At 38.0% G+C, this 12,811-nt stretch overlaps 1 protein-coding gene across 3 annotated transcripts in view; it reads right to left on the bottom strand.

Moving 5' to 3' along the window:
- The window catches only part of ptprg (protein tyrosine phosphatase receptor type G), a 746,780-nt gene that overhangs the window by 144,127 nt on the left and 589,842 nt on the right, over nucleotides 1-12,811 (bottom strand). For all 3 annotated transcript variants that reach the window (XM_062973782.1, XM_062973783.1, XM_062973784.1), the window contains exons 7-8: nucleotides 10,721-10,878; nucleotides 5,250-5,442 (exon numbers count right to left, since the gene is read on the bottom strand). In XM_062973782.1, coding sequence (XP_062829852.1) covers nucleotides 5,250-5,442; nucleotides 10,721-10,878 — 351 coding nt within the window. The remainder of the gene's footprint in view (nucleotides 1-5,249; nucleotides 5,443-10,720; nucleotides 10,879-12,811) is intronic.

Below are 12,811 nucleotides of genomic sequence, written 5' to 3'. Positions count from 1 at the left end.
GTGACTCTTGGACAAACTGAAACTAATCAGACCATAAGTATAAATGGTTAGCTCATCCATTGGCCATGAAATTTGCCTAGAACCCTGTTGGTGCCTAAATACCCCAAATGTAGCAGGTTCTGATTGATCTTCCATGATAATCAGGTTTAAACCTGGCTAGTGCTTGGATGAGAGATTGCTAATGAATACCAAGTGTTGTGGGCTATTTTTCAGAGGACGGAACTGGCAAAATCACCACTGAGTAGTCATTGCCTAAAACCCCTTCTACACTGCCATATAATCCAGATTATCAAAGCACATTGAAGTGGATTATATGAGTTTTCACTACCATAATCAGTTCCAAATGTAGATGGGGCTAAGAAAACCTTAGTAAAATCACGGGACTGGGATAAATTGACAAGTGACTTGAAGGCACACTTAGGCTGGATCTACACTGCTATATAATCTAGGTCAAAATAGATAATTTGGATTTTATATGACAGAGTAGATGTGGCCACAGACACATATCTGTTGGTTAGTCTCATCTATGCTGTTACCACTGTTGCTGTCATGTTTCTGATTAATGGTGATTCTAAAATGATTTATTTATTTTATCTTGGTATGATTTATTTGAAAGGGGGTTGCCTTTGCTTTACCTTGTGGCTGAGAGAATTTGACTTCCCAGCAGGTTTCTATGGCTGAGAGAAAATTTGAACCCTGATATCCAGATTTGTAATACAGTATAATACTCAAACCATTACACTACACTGACTCTTCTCAATTGTAACTCATATACATAGGTAAACCCTAGAATTTAATGGCTCTATCTAGTTGAGACTAAACTAAGACTTAGGTCTATATCTGCAACAAAAATGGGTCAAACCTCCAAGTTTTATTGGGTAGTATATACTCATAACAAAATTCCTGCTAAGAGCAATAACCAAGACTGAGGTTGGTGTGTTTCTAAGAGGGATAGAACAAAATCTCCCAACTGGTTCATAGTCAACTGTTTGCAGCGAAAGCTTCCTCTCTTGCTCAAAGAGAATGAAGTATATGCTCCCACCAAAGATTTTCAGGCAGAGGCGTGCAAACACTTTGGATACTGTATGTGATATATCTCGGATTGTTAAGTTCACAGCCTCATCACAATCATGCAGCAGTGTCTGTTATGCCTACCCACACAAAAACTTTCTGTGTGAATTACATCTTACAGGTGGCTTTGCTCAGATGAAATTAGTCATCTCCCGAAAGCTTTGGAAAACTTCAATCAAAGAGATAGCTTTTGCTTCAAATAGCCTGTGACCAGGCATTCTGAAGTGCAAAGGAGTATTTTTGGTTTAGACTGAACGTAAAATAGACAGAATCCTGTTAGTTCACCATGCTAGCCTAAGTGCAACTTGTGTAGATATAGGCAGCTGAGTTCAAAAAGTGAAGGTCCCAGTGCACTATTAGCCTTCTCTCGCCACTTTTGCATGGCCTGGGAAAAGTGTAAACATTAGCACAGAGCACCAACATGATTCTGGTCCTCAATTTACAAATCTTTGCTGATCTCTAACTATGAAAAAATGATTTGATCCCCCCCCCCCCCACACACACACACACATACACATTATAGTGTGTGATGAAAATCAGAGGCTTCATTAAGTAGGAAGACTTCTCCCTATTAAACCTTTGGTAAGTTGGGGACAATGTGTCATAGCAGTTTGAGAGTTGGATTTGGGTCTTCAGTATTTTTGATATTCCTGCTCAGTCATGAAAACTCACTGAGTGTCCCTGGCCAAGTTACATGCTCTTAGCCCTAGAAAACCCTGTGATAGCTTTGTTGTAAGGCTACTTGAAAGAATGCAATACTAAAGTTAGTAATTATACTGAGAACTTTTTGAAGTGGCAAGTCACATTCTTTTTTCTGTGTATAAAAATAAGCGAGTTTCATCTATTCCAAGTTTCTTGGAAGCAGATTGGCATGTAAGCATGGGAAACACTCCAAACATATTTTAACAGTTAACACACACATATATATTTAAAATCTTGTCTTGGGCCAAGTGGCATCCTTTGCTTCTTCCCATGCTCTTAAAAAGGAAAGAATTATGGCATTATTACGGCTGTTTGTTTGTTTTTTGGCCTTAAACTTTCAGAAGAGAAAATGGGCAACATGGGTAGGAACATAACATTTTTTCATGATGATGGTCTTCAGCAAATTTAGCAGAATGGAAATCAGGCACTGTGAGTTTATAGACCAAAGGAAGATTCAGGTAAGTGGTATTGGAGGCAGCTTTTATAGATATAGGAGCTAAATGTTACTGTCAAGGTTAACCACTACCCAGGCAAACCACAAACCCGATGAGAAGCATTGGCGGTCCGAAATGTCTAGAGAAGTCAGTGTCTTTATTGTGTGATTGGAGTGAAATCCAAACCTCATATGCATCATCTGATGTGTAAAAAAAAGCAGCACAAAAAATATCTGAAGGTTTCCCAATCTCAGAACCCAAGAGGATCAGTACTATGGTAGATGGATGTACAGCTTCTCTAGAAAAGCGGTAGACAACTTCAATTGATTCAGGGAGCAATTAGCTCCTTTGAAATCTATCACAGCCTATGTCCCCACCCAAAAAGATTTCTTCCTCCATTTATTACAAAAGCATACATGACTAGAAGTTTACTTTTGGTTATGAAGCCACCCTGAAAGACCTCCTTAAAACTATAACAAGGTCCTGTAACCCTGACCTTCCAAAGTGGCAATTCTCTCTTCCCAATTTTCTAGTGATAAGGGGTGTTTCCAAGCTGCAAAAAGAAGTAGAGGGTAAACTATGGCCCATGTTCAAAAAATGGCACATCCTTATGTGAGACCACATAAGACAACAGTAGTGGATCAAGATTGGGCAAATTTCCTGTTTCTCAGACCCACTGTGGGCTAAAATTTCACTTTTTTAAAAAAAAAATGCGAACACAACCCATTCAAAGAGCAAATTGCCATTTGCAGAGAATGCTGGGGCAGACAATCCATCCTTTTTTGTGTGTCCAGAAAAAGGGAGGATCGGGGAAGTTGAAGGAGTGTTTAAAAAAACCCCGAGGAATGCATAGTACCCTTGCTGTAGGACTGGATGGGTGTAACCACCACCTACTCTATGGAGCTCTTTCTAGATTGGATAAAGAGTCTCAAAAAAACACAAAAAACCTATTGTGGCCAGAAGCCAGAGATCTGAATAGAGTGAATAAAAATATATACATGGCTTTTGGCATCAGCCATCACGACAAGACATTTACAAAAGCAGTAAAGCATTTGAAATACCACACAACAGATTACCAAAGTGGTCTTGAAAATAAAAACAAGTCCATTTAGTCACTTTAATATAATGTAAGCTATTACGTTTTGTTACTGCCCTGTAGCGAGCAGCTTCCCACCAATAAATATTAATGCTTCTGAATGAAGATGCAACATCAATTCTAATGTCTCATAACCACAGAGCCATTACTATGGTTATGAAATGCTTCATTTTGGATTAACAATATTCTTAAGTTCACTTGCAATTTTACTTGTTTCTCCCAAAGCTATTGTTTCCATGAGCATATGTATGCATTGGCATGCAAAGTGAATATCAAAGTATTCCTCTAATGGGTCTTTCAGTGCAAAAAAAAATGGCCATGGTCTGTTTATTTTGTCCAGGTCTGATCTCCACAAGGCAGATGTCTTCTGAGGACAAACCACATGAATTCATTTTGTGTGTTTTGGATAAGCCATGGATCTAGCAAGAACATGTAGTATCTTACTATGTTACTATTAATATTTCTTAATGTTCAGCTACTACTGGAACCAATCTTGGCTGAAAAGCAGGGTATACATAAATTACAGTGGGGTTTACTCAGGAAAACCTCAATCATTTTTGACACAAACTAAATGGGTTTCAAATGAAAGCAAGCAAGAGGATTGGTGCAACAGCATCACTGGGCCCTTCCACACAGCCCTATATCCCAGAATATCATGGCAGAAAATCCCACAATATCTGCTTTGAACTGAGTTATTGGAGACCATACTGCCATATATCTGCCATATATCCCAGTTCAAAGCAGAAAACGTGGGGCTTTATTCAGCTGTGTGGAAGGGCCCACCAGAAGACATAGCACATTTTTTAAAAGCCATTTAAGCAGAAAGTGTCCTTCGTTTAAGATTTCTGCTTTTTTAAAGCAGTTTTCTGGAAATAAATGCTTAGGGAAAAAAGAGACCTCATTGCAATCTCTGCAAGGACAACAAAATCACTAGCAGTGGAAAGCATTAACTGCCCTATGAATGAGATATGTGCTCTGTTTTTGGTTTGGTTTGAAATCATGGAGGACTTTGCCTAAAGCAATCATGTGGATAAGATATTAAGTCACAAGTAATGAAGAGAAACAAGATAGGTCATAAAATTCTTGTGGCGGAAGCATTTAATCTGTTGTCTTTGGGTATGGGCCTAAATACCCTAAAGGAAACAGATCCCACCTGATTTTGAGAGCTAAGCAGGGTCACCTCTGGTTAGAACTTGGATGGCAGATTGCTAATGAATATTTGGTGCTCTTGGATATATTTGAGAAGAAAGAAGTAGCTTTTTCTTTTGTTTGAGTTGTAATGTGTGCATGTGTGTGACTGGAGACTATTATGATGCAAAAAAAGTTTTGGTTTTTTTTTTTTTTGCCTAAGAAAACACTAGGAAATGTTTAGGGCATCAAAAGGTGACTTGAAGGCATATACACACACTCTGTGTACCACTCTAGTTCAAGAATTCTGAATGGTATAGTACAAAACCCCCCAACTTTTCCAACCTTAGATACCATTGTAGCTTGAAAATGAATCTGCTTTTTACGCTAGGAGAGATTTGCCCAATGTTCTCAGTTAAAAGATAAAGACAGATAGGTTCAATTTCCTGAGATTACGTAATATCCTGATCTTACCTTCTTTCTCATTTCTTGCTTTTAGATTATGAAAATACAAGTCTGATTCCCCAGACTTTTTATAACTGGTTTAATGCTTGACTACATGGTAAGAAGTGTTTAAAGAAAGTATATTAACCAAATGTGTAACAATATATTTACAGATACCTGCTTATTAATTCCTAAATATTCAGAGCTTGGAAAAATTAGTTTTTGGTTCTAGTATCCCACAGCCATCATTAGCCAGTGAGAGTTCTGACAACTGCAGTCCAAAAAGTCATTTACCCAAGATCTACAAATGCTTGCAAATAAACATAAAGCCACAACACACTTTTGCTTGTTCTTCATGGACAACCGAACTCTACCTTTGGAGGCTTCAGTACCAAGAGGATTTTCAAAGATGCTGGTTGAGACTTGGTTCCAAGCATCCTTCACAGCAGACTTGGAAACTACCCTGTTGTTCAGACTCTGTTGAGGCCGGAAATTATTCCTCAGATATTCCACGGATTTGACGTGGTCTTGCTGTTCTGTGGTAAATATGGAATAAAAGGCTTCCAGCTGAACGCAGCAGCCATCAGGATGAGTAGAAGTGGGAAAAAAGAAAAGAAAAGAAAGGGGGTGGGAGGGAAGGACATTAATTAGAAAAACAATGTGGTGAAATCTGGGCAGCTGATAAGAATGCAAAATGGCAGGAAGTACTGATGCCAAGACTGATAAATCAAACAGGAAACCAGGCTGCCCGCTGACATCACTGCCAACAGCCTTATCTAGCCCCATTTCTATTCTGCCAAGCAGCAGAAAAAACACTTCAGAAACCCTCTGCAAAGTTAATCTCTGTGAGAGGAAAGAAAAAGATTCTTCTCCAGTCCCTGTTTACTGGTTACATTTACAAATATATACAGCTCTTTCTTTTGTTTGAGCTGTAACGTGTGCATGTGTGTGACTGGGGTGCTATTATGATGCCAAACAGGGCCACACATTGATTTTCTGCATAATATAAATCACAGCTCAGCATACAGCCATTGCATTTTCCCATTATTTGTATTTATAGCTGTATCTTGAACAACCAGCAGTTCCTAGAGTGCAGGTGCCCACTCTGCTGCACATTATAGATACAATAAAAGCTGGACCCTGGTAGACAAAGATAACAAACCCAGACAGCGAGGGGAGCTACCACTCTGATGAAAGGGTGGAATGCTATATTTTGAGTTTGCTATTGATCTAAGCTAGCCTTCCCCAATTGTGATCCTCCTAATAAGATGGACTACATTTCCAATCATCTTCCACATCTGTAATCCAACACATCTGGAGAATGTAAGGTGGGTTAAAGCTGCTTGAACCACTGAGACACATTATTGTCATATTTTAAGTGCCTTTGCAGAGGTTTTATTCTCCAGAATAGTCTAACAATTTGATCCTAACTCAGAAGTTAGTCCCAATGAATGCTATCTTGCAATAGGTATGTTTAGCATTGCAACTGATTAGGAGAAGTAAGAACAGATTACTTACCTGTAACTATAGTTCCTCAAGTGGTCATCCATGCCTTCATACAAATGGGTTTTTGCACCTGTACAAAGAGTCCAACTGGACAGTTCTACACCTCACTAGCTTGGCGAGAATCCCACCTGTTTCTATCAGCCAAAACTACTGCTCTCCCAGTCCCACTGCAAAATATAAAGGGGCCTGAAAGATAGGGTGTGTAAGGGCAGAGATGACCACTCAAAAAGCTACTGTTACAGGTAAGCAACCTGTTCTTCTTCATGGTCTTTGTGCCTCAATCACAGAAGATCTATCAATAGGAATAGTAGGCTGGAGGGTAGTCTTGAACATTCTTTGGTATTATGTATCAGTTGCCACCATGAAAATCCGAGATTGGACAAAGGCCACCATCCTTTTTGGGACCATAAAATGCTAAGAAAATTATCAGTTACTTCTGTAATGATTTGGAATTTTTGCCACAGCATCCTTTAGTAGTAAGGTAGTAATCTTGTCTATCTGGGATCTGGATGGAAAGGACGAGGAAATGGGAGGAAGCACTGTATGAAGGTAATGGATGACCACTTGAGGAACTACAGTTATTGGAACCAATACAATCAGCTTACCATTCAATCATCTGTACTGTCAAATATAGATGCCTCTATTGAAAAAAGCAGTGCTGTAAGGGTTTGCATAAAATCTGTGATGGTGACTTGGACCTGGACTTAGACATTTGCAGGAGGACTTGAAGGTACATTACTGCTGAGGCGGCACATTGAAGGCAATTTTTTCACTGTCCACCTGATATTGAAAGCTATTCCATGATCTAATCTGCTCTAGCATCAATCAGACCTTCTCCATCAAAAAGCAGATCTTCAATTTGACACCTGGTGTCCTCCCAAGAGCCCACAGAGCAGAGTTATGCATAAAACAATTGGCAACAGCCCTTGACCTCACCTTGACAGTACAGATGATTGAGTGGTGAGCTGATTGTATTGGTTGCATCACCAGAAAATGGGTCTCTTCCTGGAAGAGCAGAAGCTCATTCTGCTGTTCATGTGGAAGATGTGAAATGAAGGAGAACATCTTGTCACAGAGGCACTGTTTGTATGTGGACATGCAGGCCTGCATGTTGGTCATGCGTATTTTCAGGGCTGCAGAAAAGTACAAGGTAGCTCTCAAAGATGTTCAGATGACCGCCTTCTCTGTCAGCTGATATCAAATGATTGACTGAGACACCTCCATAAGACAGAATTCATAATCTGGAAGTTGAAGAGCAAAGAAGTCCCCTCTTTCTGTGTTTTATAGAAGCCTTCCAGATATTGAGAAGTTAGTGGCAATGACGCTGGTTTAAGCCAGGATTGTCTGATGGAATCCTAGAAAGTGGGCGGCAGAAGAATCATAGCTGGAGTAGAAGTCAATCATTTGGGGACTGGAGCTGGTGAAGGTATGTTTTCCAGCCCAAGAGACTTGATCATGTAAGCAAACATCTTGATTTCTTCAAGAAGATGATGTCAAGGCTACTTAGCTTTAGAACATTCAAACTGGGGTCTGTGCGATTGCGAAAATTGTTTTTTGTGAGACACAGAGATCATGAATAGGAACATGCATTCATTGGAAAGAATTAAGTAAAAGAACGCAACATGAAATGCAAAGCAAATGCATGTACAAATGCTTTTGACACAAACTTTAAAATGTTATATTTTGCCACTTCTTGAACTATCTTCATGAATAAATCTGAAGACAGTTGTGATTTTCCTGTAATCTTTAGGCCCTTGAAAACATCTGCTTGGTACAGATCAAAACACTGATTTTTAATATTTTTCCATTACTAACCTATAAAAATTCTCTATATTTTTCAAAATAATAAATGTAATTTAGTTTTTCTAATTTTTTCTTTAAAAATAAATGTGTAGTAACATAGCAAATATAAAACTGTAAACAATTGTGGCCAGAAAAGTATAAACACTTGGAGGTAATTTTTTTCTTTAGAAATGGGAAGGGCTGTAGCTGAAGAGCTGTCAGATTCCTCAGTCCAATAGTCTGCCTTCCTCTCTCCCAGGGAAAGAAAATCTCTCTCTCTCTTTTTGGGGGTTTGCCGGAAGGAGTCTGCTTTTCTGCCTTGACTCAGGAATTCAACTGGGGATAATGCAGTGAGCTTCTCACCTGCCTTTTGATGAACATTTCCTGAACTGTGTTCTTTTATACTCTTTCCCAGTTAGCTGAAATTTTGTGAAGAGAAAAAGGACATTCCTGCTTTCCACTGGGAAGGCTGGGCTTTGTGAGTTTCAATTTCATATGCTTAAGTCAGTGTAAGATTAAAGAAAGAGGCATGGATTGCCAGGAAGTGAAGTCTAAAAATGGAATAGCTATATATTCAACATGCTTGCTATTGAAATGCAGGTTGAGCATCCCTTATCTGAAATCCTTTGGACCAGAAGTGTTTTTTATTTTGTGATTTTTTAAAAAAAGTTGCATATACATAATGAAATATCTAGGAGTTAGGAAATATGTTGGGGGATAAGTGGAATTTTTAAATGATATAGCTGTCATTTTTCATTTGGTAATAAGGAACACTTCAACATACAGCAGAGTCTCACTTATCCAAGCCTCGCTTATCCAAGCTTCTGGATTATCCAGGCCATTTTTGTAGTCAATGTTTTCAATATATCGTGATATTTTGGTGCTAAATTCGTAAATACAGTAATTACAACATAACATTACTGCATATTGAACTACTTTTTCTGTCAATTTTGTTGTATACCATGATGTTTTGGTGCATAATTTGTAAAATCATAACCTAATTTGATGTTTAATAGGCTTTTCCTTAATCCCTCCTTATTATCCAAGATATTCGCTTATCCAAGCTTCTGCCGGCCCGTTTAGCTTGGATTAGTGAGACTCTACTGTATATACTATGAGAGCCACAACCATCAACTAGGTTACAACCAAATTTCCTGGTGGAGAGAAAATGTTGGGTATCCTTGTCATCCTCCTCCCTAAATCATTTAATCTCACTTATTTTGTCATAACCCAGGAGGACTTTGTTTATAGCTCTTCAAAATATCCAACATGTGCAGGTATCATCTTTTGTAAACCATGTTCTATATCTATATATAATTAAAATTAATACAAGATTATTCACAGAATTGGTTGGGCTCGCTAGACTACATTAGACTTTCAGAATTCCCCTCCGCCTCCCTGAATATATTTCCAAGTTGTGGTCGGTTGAATCCATAGAAGCAAAAATCATGGGCATGAAAGGTCAACTGTACTATATTTTAAATTAACTACATTCAGGAAACCTGGAAGGGTTGTTTGTTCGTTTGTTTGTTCGCTGATTTAGAATAGCTCTAACAATCCAACTACAGACAAGCCAACATTTGTTGGCATTTAATTGGAGCATAACTAGACTGATGTTGGAGTTTATCTATATGGGCAGCACACAATTATTCAATTTTAAAAGCTAGACTCCAAAACCTAAACTCTAGTGCCAAAGAGAAGCAAAGCAAAATGAAAAAGGTCTGTTAATGTGATTCAATCCAATCCTTGACAACAGCAGACATTGAAGACAGGATAGTTTAAGTGGTTAAAAAAGGCAAATGATCTTGGTGTGTCCTTTGAGAGAAATGATTGAGAAGCAGCGGGGAAACGGATGGCTTGATGCTTTCATTTGCCTCAATCATGTGAGGGTTGCTGAATATTTACACTCATTCATTCAGATAAATCGGTGACTTTTAGACTCTTAGACAGTTCCAGCCAAGATGCCTCTTGCAGTGGGGTATATTATTATCATGAGCAAATAAAAGGCAGAACAGGTTTCAGCAAGGAGACATTTTGAAAACAAAAGTTTTAAATGTCAAAGCCTTTTTAATTGTTAAAACACTTAGCTGCATTTCCACGTTATTACTCTGGGATGCCTCTCAAACGAAAATGCCACTCATTGCCTTGATCTACAAGAAGGTCTCTTGTGCATTCATTTTTGGAATCTGTACATCAATTCAGAGGTATGTAACAGGAACCTTACACCATTGTTAGCTAATAATAATGAGGAGAGCAGATCAATGAAATGCTTGGGACTAGACATGTTTCGGATTTTATAATACTTGCATTTCACTTATGTACTTAATGGGATGACTTTGAGATGGGACCCAAATCCACATACAACATTCACTGATGTTTCATATACATCTTATTATACACATAGCCAGAAGGCTAAAACTATGGCTTCCATCATTCCATACCATTGAACCAAAGCAGTTCAAGTGGTGTCAAACTGTATTAATTTGACTGTGCAGATGCACCCTAAGGTCACAACAAGATAAAAACCCTTAGCAAATCTTTGATGGTATAAACCTACCTGGCGATAAGAGATGGGAACAGGCATCCGAAAAACTATCCACTCCACAATCTCGCTGCAAGGTGGGGTAGTCAGGGACCCTGCATACCGATAGTAACTTCCCAGAGATGCAGGCAGGATATCTCTTAACACGAAAGGATCCAAGAAGGTCTCTTTCTCTGGAAAACAAGCACAGAAATATGAAATGGAATCAAATGGTGTAACTTCACAGCAATGTTTAGAGCAAAGGTTCTAAATCTTGTTTGCTTTAACCTTTCAGGAAAAAAAAACGTATTCAGCATCCCCTTCTTTAAGCGAACAAACAAAAATATGTGGTAACAAATTTGCGTTCTTTTATGTACCCATATTTCTATCTACATCCTATAGCATGGTAAATTAAGATTATAGAAAGACTCATTGAATATTGAAATTATAAAGGTTATAAAGGAAATTATTAAAATGAACCACATTACACAGAAAACTAATATAATATTCACATTAAAGCAAAAATTATGAATAAACTTAAAAATAATCCTTGAGAAAGATGAACCTGGTGCACTGCTATCAATTTATAAATATTTGAATTTTTTTCAGCAGCATGAATTTAAAAATTAAGTATTTATTGCACGCATGCGATTGTTAACTGCTTATCACACAATTAAGAAATAATCTAAACTGTATTTTATATATGTTGCCTATTTATAGTACAGTATTGCAAGCAAGTCATTAGATGTACAAATTCCTGCCAAAGCATGCTGGACTTTCAGATAACGCACAACACACTCGCCTGCCAACAGATAGATTATAACTTGCATTTTGTGTGTTCACATGGAAAATTATGTAATCACTACAATTTTCACTCTGTTACACAACAGATGAAACATGTATGAAGGGTTTTTCAGATTTTTTTTCTTTCGTTCTTTCTGTTTCAGCCACCCCCTTATTTTTATTCAATTCTGCCACATTGCACCAGAGGGTACAACTACACCTATGGATTGTTCCAGCGCCCTCACTGGGGCAGTATTACCGATTTTGGTTTGGAGCATAGAAAGATCAGACGACATGCAGAAGTCATCCATAACTGAGTCTAACTGAGTTGTAATAGGATGATGCTCAGTTAGCTTAGCCATTGTATTCATTTTTCTTAAAATCTACTTTCTAAATTTGCTTCAAATGACAGACATGGCCAGTAGTCAAAAACTCTTCCATGTTATACGATTACTGTATTTCCCTCTGCTTAAAGACAGCAAATTACATTGATACTGAAGTTAACATACTCCTGCATTTTTGCATTCCTCTGGTCATTATGCTGTGCACATATGAAAATGTTCTCTCAAGTGTTGTACGCTCTCTAACCCTTTAGAGTGCTTCACAATGGAGGAGCAGCACTTTAAAAAGTATGCTTCCATACGCCCAACCCTGCTCCTGCAATGAAACAGGTCCCAATCAATTCCTCCCAAATAAAAGAAAAAGATGGCAAGGCCACAATTTGTTCAAGAAAACCCAACGGAATTGTAAATTTGCAGTTCCATTCTTTTTCAATTGCCATCCTCTTAACCCTGCTGGCATTCACACTTGCAGAAATTCAAGAGTTAAAATGAACATCTTCATAACGCTTTTCTGTATGCAAAGCATCATTCCACAATGGTCAATTCATTCACCGCCAGAAGTAATGCTCAGGGATTTTGAGTATAAAACCGCAATGTATTGCTATTCAAATCAGGCCTGCCAAATCCAGGTCAAATCTTTTATTAGACAGGCTACACTGATAGTTTAAATTTGTGGCAAATATGATTTCCTCAGGCAGAACATGGATGAGCAAGTTGTTCAGCACTGGAACAGTATTTTTTATATCAGACATGTATTCTAAGCTAGACGTTCTACTAAACTTCACATTTTAAGCGCATTTAATTAGCATGATATAAATATACCATTTTTAAAAACCTTGATGTATGAATTTAGATGATGTGTTACACTTGTGCTTTAATATTATGACTATGAAACAACCTTGAAGAGAGGAGCAAAAGAGATAAAATGTGATAAATATAAAAAAGAGCCACCAAAAGAACAGGAAATAACACAAAAATATACTTGCATTAGCAAACGATATCC

This window comes from Anolis carolinensis, chromosome 2 (assembly GCF_035594765.1).
Source record: "Anolis carolinensis isolate JA03-04 chromosome 2, rAnoCar3.1.pri, whole genome shotgun sequence".
Taxonomy (NCBI): domain Eukaryota; kingdom Metazoa; phylum Chordata; class Lepidosauria; order Squamata; family Dactyloidae; genus Anolis; species Anolis carolinensis.
This window is presented reverse-complemented; position numbering and strand designations above follow the sequence as displayed.